The sequence below is a fragment of the Apium graveolens genome, chromosome 5 (assembly GCF_009905375.1).
Source record: "Apium graveolens cultivar Ventura chromosome 5, ASM990537v1, whole genome shotgun sequence".
Classification (NCBI taxonomy): Eukaryota; Viridiplantae; Streptophyta; class Magnoliopsida; order Apiales; family Apiaceae; genus Apium; species Apium graveolens.
Window position 1 is genome coordinate 35080103 of NC_133651.1, and position 13004 is coordinate 35093106.

General features: G+C 32.6%; 2 protein-coding genes across 9 annotated transcripts; both read right to left on the minus strand.

Annotated features, from left to right (window-relative positions):
- Window positions 1-6289: 6289 nt before the first annotated feature.
- On the minus strand, window positions 6290-9989 carry LOC141724215 (replication protein A 70 kDa DNA-binding subunit E-like). Of its 7 annotated transcripts, none has more exons than XM_074526265.1 (13): window positions 9778-9989; window positions 9417-9690; window positions 9237-9336; window positions 9056-9156; window positions 8408-8626; window positions 8044-8323; window positions 7859-7958; window positions 7636-7757; window positions 7470-7551; window positions 7067-7396; window positions 6876-6987; window positions 6602-6799; window positions 6290-6522 (listed from the first exon to the last, which is right to left on the minus strand). In XM_074526265.1, exons 5-13 carry the CDS (start codon window positions 8555-8557, stop codon window positions 6463-6465), a joined length of 1434 nt encoding a protein of 477 aa, XP_074382366.1. In that variant the 5' UTR covers window positions 8558-8626; window positions 9056-9156; window positions 9237-9336; window positions 9417-9690; window positions 9778-9989; the 3' UTR covers window positions 6290-6462. The 7 variants fall into 7 exon arrangements, with proteins under 7 accessions (XP_074382366.1, XP_074382371.1, XP_074382370.1 ...); XM_074526270.1 differs by having other exon boundaries at window positions 7067-7215; window positions 7288-7396; window positions 9056-9336; XM_074526269.1 differs by having other exon boundaries at window positions 7067-7221; window positions 7288-7396; window positions 9056-9336.
- Window positions 9990-10285: 296 nt separating this feature from the next.
- LOC141661650 (uncharacterized) lies at window positions 10286-13004 on the minus strand. 2 transcript variants are annotated; one of them, XM_074468658.1, is made up of 10 exons: window positions 12882-13004; window positions 12620-12784; window positions 11898-12019; window positions 11733-11814; window positions 11566-11665; window positions 11331-11485; window positions 11140-11260; window positions 10843-11049; window positions 10566-10676; window positions 10286-10482 (listed from the first exon to the last, which is right to left on the minus strand). In XM_074468658.1, the coding sequence occupies exons 2-10, from the start codon at window positions 12625-12627 to the stop codon at window positions 10465-10467; spliced, it is 924 nt and encodes a 307-aa protein (XP_074324759.1). In that variant the 5' UTR covers window positions 12628-12784; window positions 12882-13004; the 3' UTR covers window positions 10286-10464. The 2 variants fall into 2 exon arrangements, with proteins under 2 accessions (XP_074324759.1, XP_074324760.1); XM_074468659.1 differs by lacking the exon at window positions 10286-10482 and having other exon boundaries at window positions 10566-10706.

Sequence of the window (13004 nt, forward strand, 5' to 3'; positions counted from 1 at the left end):
TCTGAGCATATTCCATGTTTCGACTTTTTCGATCCGGCGTACGGTTTGTTCTGCGCGGGTCCCGGCGCAACATTTTCGATACAATATTCATTTCGATAAATCAATAAAACCCGTATTTTCGATAAACGGGAGCTTTTTATTAAACTATCCCAATTATCACTTCGTAGTACGTGTAACCAGGCGCCGAGACCAAGACCGCAGTACAAATTGTACTGATTTGGATAATTATCCCGAAAACCGATACCGTTTGGATCAGTTTTTATAAATAAACGTACCGTTTTATATCCGGGATGATCCAACGGGACTCTAATTTTCCGTAATTATAAATAGCCTTTTACCGTATTTTATTTCGTATCAAAATCATTTGCAGATAGTTAATTTTATAATTTTCAGAGAAAAGCCCTAATTACATAAACTGTTCTAAGAATCAAACAGCAAAACGAAGGCATTACCGATCTCTGTTTTCAAAGCTTGAGTAACCAAAATGAAGGATTTGAAGTGTTCTACCAGATTCTGAGCTTTGTTTTCTGCAGAAATCAAGGTTTATTTTCTATAATTTTATTTATTTTTGAATTAAATTTATTAAAAATATGAATTTTTGTTCGGATGATTGTTTATATGATTTGATGATTGCATGTTGTAGAGCTTGTTTTCCTGGTGATTTTGATATATTATACGTCTGATTTGGAGTTCAATAACATGTTCAAAATTGAGTTTGATTTTCGAATTTTAAAATTAGGGTTTATAACCCGTATGAATGTTATTAATTGAAATTTGGGGGTTTCTTATTCTGGAATAGATTGATGTTGTGGTATAGTGGATTGTATTCTATGTGAAATTTGCAATCTAGTCGTACAAGTTTCATGAATCAACGAGGTCTGTAGAGAAGGGAGTTGTGTTTTGAAGTTTACGTCGAACCCGCCGGAAACCGGCGGGTTTCTTGATCAAATTCCGGCCAAGTCTGGGGTTATTGATGAATTTTGATTGCAGATATAGATTCCTGGTGTTGTGTATTATTGATCTGGAGCTTGTGGTGGTGGGAGGATGCCGAAGTCGAGTTCTCCGGCCATCCCCGACGTTTTCCGGCGACTGGACTGCAAAATTGCAGTTTGGTCCATGTACTTTTGAAGATGATGAAGTTAGGTCCCTGAACTTTCCAGAAATTGCAAAAATAGGATTCCTGTTTTAAGAATATTTAAAATTCATATTTCCTATTTATTTTTATTCTAAAAATTCGATTTTAATTTCTGAAAATTCTAAGAATTATTATTTTAATTCCAAAAATTATTTTTAATTCAAAAATAAATTTGAATTAATTAGTTAATTAATTTCAGTTAATTTTTAATTGATTAATTGGTCAATTATTTCGAAAATTAATTGATTAATTGATTTAATTAATTATCAATTGATTTTAGTTAATTATTTAATTAGATTTAAATATTTAAAAATGATTTAAAAATTTCGAAAAATAGTTTCGAGCTTTAAAATATTATTCTAAATTATTTCCAAGGCTCGATAATTATTATAAAATTGTTTCGGAGCCAGAATTGGCCAACCGAACCCTGTTTATTAACCCGAAATTGATTCAACGATCCGTTTTAATTCCGAAAAATGTTTTAAAAATCATTTTAAATACCAGAAAGCTTATTTATGACCCGAGACTTCTTTATAAATAATATATCATTGATTACGTGATGTATTATGTGCTATACGTGACTGGTTGATTGACTATCGGTCTATATATTCGGTGTTTACTTGATTATTGCATAACTTTCAATCCGTTAATCGGATTTGGGTAAAACAAAGGGTAGATAGAAGTATGTGTTGAATAGAACTCTATGAGTCGATTATTAATAGATGCGTATGATATGTGAGCAGAAGAGGCAAGGCGTAGGAAAGGGAAACAGGTAGTTGAGGAATAAGACGGTTGTGATTGGAAGCGAGTGCAGTGTAGTATGCTAATACCAGACAAGTGTTCTGAACTTTCTTGAGATATTGTAGTATTTGATAGTCTTGTTGATATTGCAAGTGCTTTGAAGCACTGAAACCCAAACTCTGATTCCAGTCATTGTTCTTGAGCCATGAACCTTATTCTTTCTAGACCATTGATTGTTGTATACCCAAACACGAACCTCAAGTATACAATACTACTCCACAAATACATGCAAACAAAAGCCCAAACACCGAACTGAATTATTTATATACTCAAACATTGTATCCTATGCTTTGAAAGCCCAAATCTTTGAAACTCTGAAATGTTGATTCCTTTGTTATCCAATTCTTTCAATACCAGCATCCAAGCTTTTAAATTACCTTATTGATCCTTACAAGGATTGAAACCCTTTCATTGTTAAACACTCATTGTTGTTAATGATTCTGGTTATTGTTTATTATTGCTTATTATGTTATTATGTTAGAATTGGATTGTTTTATAAAATTGTGGACCAGATTCGTGGTCAGACCATATAATGGTCAAGTTAGGCCAATGTGTGCCTTGGATCCAGTAGTTAGAGTAATGCTGTGTGCCTTGCTCGGGGTTAGTGCGTGACTGATCAGCAGCCTAACCTTGGCTTTTAAATTAAAAGTATAATATCCAATTCTAAATCATAATCCATTGTTCACTGGATATCATAATCATGTTCACTTGATGATCATTATTATCAGTTTTGTCATTGTGACTTGCTTAGCTAGTTAGCTCATTTGTGCGATATTGTTTCAAAGTTCTTTTCCAGTTAAGAAGGAACCAGTTCGTACCGCGGATCCCTAGTCCAGCGCGAGAGCTAGGGGTTCAGGTTGATCGAGCTAAGATAGTAGGTTTCTTTTGGGATAATTTAAGTTTGTAAAATTTGTAATAAAGTTTAATACTCAGTTTGAGTTTGAATGATTGGGATTTGAACGATTTGTAATATATTAGTGTGTTTGGCTTGTGTGCATACTTTAACCTGTTGCGGTCCGTGGTAGTTGGTAAATAGGGTCACTGCATATATTATTATTATCTTTATTATTGTTATAAGCAGGTTATAAATAAGGTGTGAGTGTGGACCCCAAACTTCTGACCCGGGTTTGGAGGGCGTCACATGAATATTTCATCTTTTAGATAATAGTAATAGATAATTTAAGGTGGCTATTTTGTAATTGAATAAAGTATATAAAAATTTTGTTATCATACTATTGTAATATATAGATAATTCTAAACTTATTTTTAAAGAATCGGGGATGATTACAGTATTTTGATTGACGATTTTCATTATAACGGGTAAGATATAAATTATAAAAATTTAATCAGAACTATGATTTTAGTTAGTGATCATGATTCGATTTGGGATTTTAATTATAACTGACAAGCAATCAAGTGTAGCATACATATGAATAATGTACCTAATCTGTTTAAAATATATGTTTTGTATTTCTTTAAAATAATTTTAGTATTGTTTATTCTAATAAAAATATATCTCTTATTTTAGTCCCGTCACTTCTAGAAGATAAATTTTTAATCTCGTTAAATAATTTAATGATGATAAATGAAACAAATTTTAGACGGTAGATGCCTTTAAAAATTTGAAAACTACAAGTTATCAACTTATTTTAGTATTCAGTTTCATGTTAGATATATTTGTGATGTCATGTCTAATCTGTTGTGTTTAGTTTTAGAATTTAATATCAGGACTTACTGGAAATCAGAACTTACTGAAGTCAGAACCTATATCAGAACTTAAGGATGTCAGGATTTATATCAGGACTTAAGTGCGGGTATTTCAGATAAGGAAAGTAGCTGATTTGAAAGGATCATGACTAAAATAATAGAAGATATGCATGAAGAGTTGGACAACTATAAGACTTATAGAAGATAATATCTGATTGATATATTTTAGGAGACATAATTATATTCCATATCAATTAGAAGATATCTTGTGACTGTGTACTAGATAAACACAGCTTAGGTTTTACACTATATGTGTTATCATTTACGAGAAAGATTATACATTGTAACCTAGCAGCTCTTAGTGATATTGTTCATCACTGTGAGAGTAGTTTAACCTACTTTGTAACAGAGCTTATTATATTGAATAAACTTGATTACTGTTACATACTTGTGTTCGAAATTGATTTGATTATATAAATACTATATTCAACCCCCTTCTATAGTGTTGTGTGACCTAACATTTCATGTTCTAAAAAAAGAAGTGGATTCATTATTTTAGATAGTAAGATTAAAATGTTGCAACTTAGATAAATCATAGAAAACCTCTTCGTACACAGAGGACTGTTCAGGAATGAAAACTTCTGGAACTTTATTTAGGTCGTTTTCATCAACAAAGTAGAGTCGATCGTCACCATATCTAGTACCCATTTACTGAATTCATCAATAACATTATTAATGACATCATAGTTACCTTTATGTAGTCTCAAATTATGCTTTAAAGTGAACAACATAAATTCCTCCCATAAGTAAGACTTGTTAATTAATGTATATATTTACCGTCTATTACCTTTTTCCACAACAGACAAGATCTGTCTAACTCTAAAGTCACCACCAAAGATTACGGTGATACTGTCAAACGGACTCTGGCGATTTTCTGATGAGACTAACTCATTATATCTCTCAGAGCTCGCTATATCATTTTGAATGCATATCTTTTTTGCATATATCCCAAATAATGAGCTCCGTATTTTGTAACAACTCGGATATATCAGTTCATTTTACAATTAGCATCTTTATTGTTCATCGGTGTTTATCGGAATCTTAAACCTAGAATTTGCTATACGATCTCCTGGTAATTATAGAATGGTTGCAATCCCGGATCCTGCTATAACAGTACAATCTTCCTTTCTGACCTCAGTCTAGTAATAATTGTACGCCAAATGAATGTTTTGCCATAACCCCGCTACCTTAAATATACTACACTTGTTTACTTGAAGTTTGTTAATTACTAATGATACCAGTTTACAACATGTGTGATGCATAGTTTCCGTTATGTTCTTTAGATTTTTCATTTATATTATATTTATTTTTATTGAAATTTTCATGTAAATAATTAAATACTAAAATAAATTATTGTATAATTTTTAATTTAAATTTGAATGTGTATAATTCCCAGCTAAAATTGAATAGTATAAAATGGTATATAATTATTGTGATTTGAATCGTCAACCTCATTTGTATCTTTATAAATAATAATATAAATGTTTTTTGTTGATTGTATTCGAAATTTAAACCTATTTGTATTTGTTATTTACGGGATTCGAATATAGAAGTTGTGTATTATATTCTTATAATATTTTGATTTGACAGTGAAATCTGACGATAAGATTAAAATGGATAACCAAACTAATATATTAAACCAAATTATATCCTGTTCCGGTTACTATAATATAATAATAATCTAATTTTTTGTTGTTGAACGTATTCAAACCTGAAACCTATTTATATCTTTATAAATAATAATAATAAATATTTGTTGTTAACGAAATTTGAACCTAAAAAAATTGGGTTGTGTACATTTCTAATATTTTGATCTAACAATGAAAATCTGACGACGGTGATTAGAATGGATAATCAAACAAACTAAAGTTTAGCATAGATAGATTTGTAGCTAATACGGAGTACTAATTTAATAAAATAGTTATATGTCGTGATAAAATTTATGTTTTAAAGTACTCGAATTTTAAATAAAAGTTTGCAATCCACTAATTAATTATCTAATCTGGCTCTTAAATTCTGGTGTTGTTTTTCTTGCTAGGAAATATTTTCATTGATGAAAATGAAGAATAAAATCCATAGATACAAAGTTTTCTTCATTAATGAAATTAAAACATTTAATTTAAAAGTATTGCCTTCAATTTTTGAAAAGATAACTCACAATAAAGATCTAGTTAAAATTCCGCAAAAGTAAAACTCTATGGGGGAAAAAACTCATGAAAAAAAGAGTGCACTCGAAATAATTACACTTTAAAAAAAATTAAGAATAATATCGGATTTTCTGATAGTTACAGTAAGTCCCTTGTGTTATCAAAACTATAGCTAAATAGTTTTGTCGTCCGATGTCCTGGCATATACTCGTGTTTTAAAATTTGATAAGAGAATACTTGTTAAATCTTTTGCAAATATTCTGAAAATGAGAATAAATGAAATAGGTAGGATATGTTAAAAATAACAAGAAGAAATTAATCTAGAGATTAAAAAATTTATTTAAAAAATGATGTACATATCTATAACTAGCACGGGTGCCCGCTTCGCGGGGCGTAAATTTTTAAAAAATTTAAGAAAATCATCAACTGATCATCTGTAAAATCCATGATATTCTAACAACTTGCAAAATGAAATAACGTTTACATAGCATGATTAGATATCACATAGCATAAACCATTCCAACAAACTGGAATATTACATAGCGATCCCCTTTTTACAGTAACAAAACCACTAACTAAATTAAAAATACACATTTTTTAACCAGATGTTCATTACTGAAGGCTCATCACGCTGCTAGACATTCCATCCAAGTGATATGAAGACCCTGATGCCTGCATGTAAACATTTTAAATTAGCTGTCCAATTTTAAAAGCTGTATCTTTTGAAAACAAGAAAATACACAGAACAAACCTGCGACGTTAGCCGGCAATCAGAGTCATGAGGTTGTTCCAGATGGCTATTTGGATCAATAAAGCCCTTGCAAATGTTTGTAACCCAGTATATTGTAGCTTTGTTAACCACAATGATTTCCTTTATCAGCAGCTTAACAGTGTATTTTTGTTTAGTCAAGCTCTTGAACACCAAAGGAAAATCTTCTTCCTCGGTACTCTAAATGTAAACAGCAACACCATCACAAAACATATCAGAAGGTTGTATAGCTTATAACGAAAGTAAGGGCACTAACCTGCTTTAGAAGCTGCATAGCCCTCATTTCAAGAAGGGTATGAATTTGCTGGTCACCAAGTAAGAGTTCGATCGCACCAATGTCATCAGATGCCACAACAATAACTTTGTACCTGCATAATCTCACATTCACAGTATACTCAAAGGCAGAGATATAATCATTATAAATAGATAATTAGGATGTAAATGCACCTGTTATCAGGAAACGGAACTATCCGGTTACAACTACCACAACACCACACATCCCGAGCCAGCTCAACCTCATCACCACAACCAGTGCAAACAGTAGTGTACCATGAACCTGTTTCTTCTATGTACTTAATGTGCAGATGCGCACAAACCTGTCTCTGGCACATAGTTTGCGTATATAAGCTAAACATAAGAATACAGCAAAGAAAATGAGCCGAGATTACCATAATATACTCTGGACCAAGGTCCTTTATAGTCGCAGCACTCAGCAGCTCAACTTTCCCATGCCTATCAGCAGCATACATTTGTTCCTTAAAGCTTACCTGATCAAGCCTAACCAATGCAGGTAATCAGTACTGGAGCAAGTAAACGGGCATCACAATAATCCCGCAAGTTAGTCACTCACTTGCGTCTCAACTGCACCACACTATAATAATCGTAGTTGAGGTAACACTGAGTTCCTCCAACACTTGATAGATCAACTTCTCCTATATAAGCATGATCACAAAATAATCAGGAATATGTGTAAAAAAATAAACCATTTTATGAAAGATACACTGTCTTAGTCTCACCATTCCACAATCCAACCCTACTACTTGCTATTATTAAGATTGTTGGTCTTTCCTTAAGTTCATTCATCTCCTGATCAAAGTTCTCAGCAAAAGCATCCCAAAACGTAACATTGATAGATGACCTACATTCAACAGAACCAAACAATTATATATGATAAAACTCCCCTGGACAATAACTAATCATGACAGATGCAAGGAAGAAATAATCCTAAAAGTATCTTACTTTCCATCAGTTATAACCAGCTTCACCTGTCTCTGTGCATCCCCATGTTTGTTCACCAAAGTGGCCAAAGGTTCATACTGCTTTATTATTCCAACAACATCTGCAAAAAATGAAAGAATCATATCAAGATCATAAAAAAACTAGTATACTATAAAATGCAATAAGTCATATATAAACTCATCAACCTGCCAAGTATGTTATCTGTTTGCTTAGTTCGTAAAGCTCGGAATGGTCATAGAAATCAAAAGCATTGTTCTCAATACTATTTTCATCACCATCAATAGCCTTTATCCGAGTCTCAGATGAAAATATCAACTGTACATCACTCCTCAAGCAACGAAACTTATCATCAATATTATACCTCTGGACCTGGAATATATGTATAACGTAGCATCTTCCAAGCACCAACTTATCATCCAGGAGATCAGAACAGTTTCCCGGGACAAAAGCATGTATCATGTCATTCTTTTAGGCATAACAAAATATATTATTTCCATTCAAGCACACAATATTTCAAACTAATTGTCATAAGAAGAAAAGATTACATACCATGTTATCAAGCAAGATAATGTTGAAGCTTTTAAACACAACACCAAGCTTTGTTACTCCTTTCCAATACCTGACAACTCTTACTTTTATTCTGCAATCAGAGTTCCCAACTTTCAAGCTCGATAGCTGAGTGTACCTGTTCCTAGGCATATTTGTTTTGGTGTAACGTAGCAAGACTTGGTACTATAACATATATAGCCAAGCCTCATATAATGCAACCTGCCTTATCAATAAAGCAGTTAAAGTATGCTAGGCAGATTATTTACTATATGAGCTACCAAAAGACAGGATGTTAACTTGATTTGACAATGGCAATCACTTCTAACCATAAACTAATATTAAGCAACAATAAATATAATTATATATCATAAGTACAGATGAGATATAAATGAAGCTGCATTAAAATTAAATCTCTCAAAGATACTTGAACATACATATTCTAAATAATATATAAAAATACATAAAGTTCATTTAGATACGTAACATACAAAGGTCCAAATCGACCAAAAATACACAACATACATATGATCTTAGACATACTTAGATACGCAACCATATCAATCTAGTCTCATACAAAATCTAACATAAATCAAATGACGTAGCTGCCATCATACTCAAACTAAAAGCACCACTGTATTCATTCCTTACCACTCTTGCTGAGTGAATTATTATAATAACTGGATGCTCATCAGCAGCATAGTAAAGGGATTCAAAAGCCTGGGCTAATTCATCCGAAAAGCGAACCCTGACTTCAGATTTGTCTCACAAGAACAATCAGTCCAACACACATTAGAAGGAAAGCAACTAATAATATGAAACAAATACTTACATAAAATCTGAAATGGTAAAGTCAAGGTAAAGCTGCTGCTCTTTTTTCCTATTAGTAATTGCCTGGACGAGTTTCACATTATCCACAATCCCAACAACATCTGAAACAGAATAATATATTATCCCAACATAATATAAAATATCACAAAGCGTGATTACCTGACAGGACATTTTTTTTTACCAATCAAATAACTGTCATACAGCTCAACTTCTCCAATACTGCTGAGATTTGTAAAGGAGCAAATATCTGAAGGTATTAACCCCCAGGCATCTGGCAGAGGTAACACTTGAGTAGCAGCAGTAAGAACAATGTGCTTGTCTTTATTCATACACCAATATCTACCAATAAAAGGTTCCACAATGAAACCCTCTATTTTATAGTTTTTTCCCACCTCAAACAACTCTTCTGCATTAGCAACATCCTCACAATCAACCCAAAGACGCACACGCTTGTGCTAGAACATGCCAAATAGAAACTGAATTTAATAAAAAGCAAGTATAGATCGTAGAATATATAAACTCTATAAGGAAATAACACTTACGCATTCACCAATCACAATAAAATTGAATCCCTTAACGTTACCAAACAGATCATTGTTAGGCCATTTCCTTGCAACACGAACCATTACCACATAACAGCTCGAAAGGGTAATTTCCAGATCAACTAAATAATCATAATTTTTCTCAAGAAACTGCACACTTGAATCCATGTTTTCCATCCCAAAAAAGAAGACAGACTTCTTACTTTATGAGGTGTGAATACCAATGCCTAGTGCAATATAAATAAGCAAAAGTAATAGCCCCCAGCATGCTTACTCAACATGTTGGACTTTAGGATGTAGCAGGATAATACATATCCACATAAATTATGTCATATAATGAATTAAAAAATAAAAATATTACAGCATGATTAATAAAAGAACGACCATCGTATTTATCCATCCACAGTTAACAATTGATCAACTGTACAGATTTGATCAACTGCAGAGATTGTAACAACCCTTTTTAAAATAAAAGATGCAAAGATGAAATTACAAAGAGCATCCCCACAATACATAAATTCTTTAACAGAACATCCTGACATAATAATAGAAATACAAATACTTTACATTCTAAACAGATATCCATCCGAACAGAAAACAAAATAGTACATAATCCAAAAGATAACACGCAAATCCGATCACACAACACCATCAAAAGCATTCACCATCTTCATAAGCACCATTCAATTATTTAGCCTTCTTTTTCTGCACAATCAAAGTAGCAATCTCATCAAATACACAACAACAACTAGGGTCATAATAGGCAGGATACAAAATAATTAACCTACCTTGTCATGTCTACTATCCGTCCCAATTTCACCATATTCATCAAATTGTACAACTGGTACACCTTTTCTAGACCTCACCTTACTGTTAGCAGATTTTGCAGTCGGCGGAGTCTGCACAGGAATCTGATGTATTTACGATTCCTTGAACAAATAATTAAATTAAAAAATCATGATCAATTCATGATATAAACTTTAAAGACAGATATTTATTAAAATTAAATCCACACTAACTGACATATTATTATATGGAAGATTGCATAATTTTTATATTCAATACATTCATTGGCGAGTAAACATGCTGATCAACAGTTTCCTGTCCAGAGGGAGTAAACTGGCCCGATGAGTCAACGACATCTCCTATTTCTGTTGCTTCATACACAGTCGAACCATCTCTTATATTTTGTTCCGAAATTAGAATTGTCATAACATATTTTTTCCGCTCAAACAGCTGCAGAAATGGTGGGAAAAAGTGCTCTCCTAATTCCTTCACCATAAGTTTAACGTCAACAGTTACATCACCACGAATATAAAATTGTATTACTATATAAGAATATAATCAATTCCAGTATTTAACCTCTTTCTCAGGAGAGTATAAGTCCTCAACATTTTTTTGAGCAATCCTAACTACCGAAGAATGCGGCAGCACAATTGTAACTGATCCAGCTTGATCAGAGCACAAAGCTTCCAAGCAAAAGCTGGCAAAGAAAATAATCAACACAAGGGTGGAAAAATAATCATTTACAAATTACACAGCCATAATTGTACCTTCTTCTTGGGTGGGGTATCAGTCTACTACATTTGTTACACTTGAACTTGTCTTCGGCAAAGTCAACAACACCTAGACAGCTAGTACATTTTATCACGTACCATTTCTTAACCCGATCCAATTTGTCTACCAAGAGCTCACAACAAACCTCCGTCTACATTAGGCAACAATATTTATAAAGTAGTAAACAAACGCACAATATCAAAAGCTCAAACCATAAAAATATAAGGTAACCTCAATATGCTCTTCCGTTAACTCCGCAATTTCTTTCAAATTCAGCATTGGGCCAATGAGCTCCTCCTCACCAATATCAATATCAGATAGTTCATCATCCCTTAAAAAACAATAATTAACAAAAAATAAAATCCAAAAAAGTGTCATTACAAACACCTACTAAATACCTGTTTTTCATAAGGTCAACACAATAATGATCCGGATTGATAAAAATCCGCGTTGCAGGGTAGTTTGTGAGATGAGGCTTGCCTTTAACAATAAGTTTTCAAAACAATAAGAGAAATGTTATCCAAGAGAGTAAATGTAACGAAAGTATAAAATAGAGAAGTTACCTTCATAACGATTAACTTTAGCACAACAAATAACAACAATAACATCACCAGCACCAAGACGTTCCATGACTTTGTTTACAAATAACGCAAAAGCATCAAAGAGTGTTACTGGTACACTATTCCTGCATCAAATTACGGATATTAAAATAAACCAAACAAAATATAAAAAGCACCAATGCCAAGAATTCACTTACTTCCCATCATCTAAATCAAACTTAAGCATGTGCTTTTCCTGGCTATTTTTATTCGACGTCATTATCGGCCTTCGGTTTTTCAGTATACCTACCATGTCTACACATGCACAAACTTAAAATATAATATTAAATAAAAAATAAAATAGGAATATTTTAAAGAGAGAATTCATACCCACTAAAAACCTATTGTCGCTAGCCAATTTCTCAATTTCAGACATATTAAATAGATCAAATGCATATTTCTCAATCCGAAACCCTTCATCAGTATCACAGTGTATTTTAGTGTCTTTCGTGAAGTAAATATGTTTCTTGTTCTTTACAGGGCAATACGTCTCATCTCCAAGAAAGTCTTTAACTTTAAAATTTGATATGATGTAAATCCTCCCTTCTACCAAATCTTTCTCAATCCCAACACAACATTTAGCACTTGCATATGCATGAATACGGGTGTTCTACCAAATAAAAAAAAATTATGCACAGAAATATACAGCGCATAAATAATGATTTAAAAGTATTAGTAAAACTAACAGAGTCATCTATTAGCAACATATTCATTCCCCAAAATTCCTGGGTTTGTCTGTTCATTCCAAACAGCCTGAGCCCTGACGCGACATCTTCAGTCACAGCTTGTTAATTCCAAATCCGTTAAGCTATCATACTTATTAAGCTCCATAAATAGCAGCAGAATACAGGCTACATAATTAGGTAAACTGGAATAAGTACAGATGTTATCGATATATCACCCTAATTAATGGTAAACATATCGAATTAAAGAGATCGGAAACTATACCTTTTAAACACAGATTGCTTGCTTCCCAACCACCACATTCAAAGCTCCGCTCTGCCTTTTTTGGGTATTAGATGAGAGTAAAGGAAGTTAGGTAAGACCGAATGTAAATAAAGAAAGTCAGGT

Excerpts from the sequence above, each read along its gene's own strand:
- LOC141661650 (XM_074468658.1), bottom strand. Across the intron at positions 11,666-11,732 it reads GTTGACCTTATGAAAAACAG|GGATGATGAACTATCTGATA; the intron begins GTATTTAGTAGG and ends TTGTTTTTTAAG. Across the intron at positions 11,486-11,565 it reads TAACGGAAGAGCATATTGAG|ACGGAGGTTTGTTGTGAGCT; the intron begins GTTACCTTATAT and ends TGCCTAATGTAG.
- LOC141724215 (XM_074526265.1), bottom strand. The coding sequence starts at position 8,557 with ATGCCTAGGAACAGGTACACTCAGCTATCGAGCTTGAAAGTTGGGAAC. Across the intron at positions 7,552-7,635 it reads TAGGGTTGGATTGTGGAATG|GAGAAGTTGATCTATCAAGT; the intron begins GTGAGACTAAGA and ends ATGCTTATATAG. Across the intron at positions 6,800-6,875 it reads CTATGCAGCTTCTAAAGCAG|AGTACCGAGGAAGAAGATTT; the intron begins GTTAGTGCCCTT and ends GTTTACATTTAG.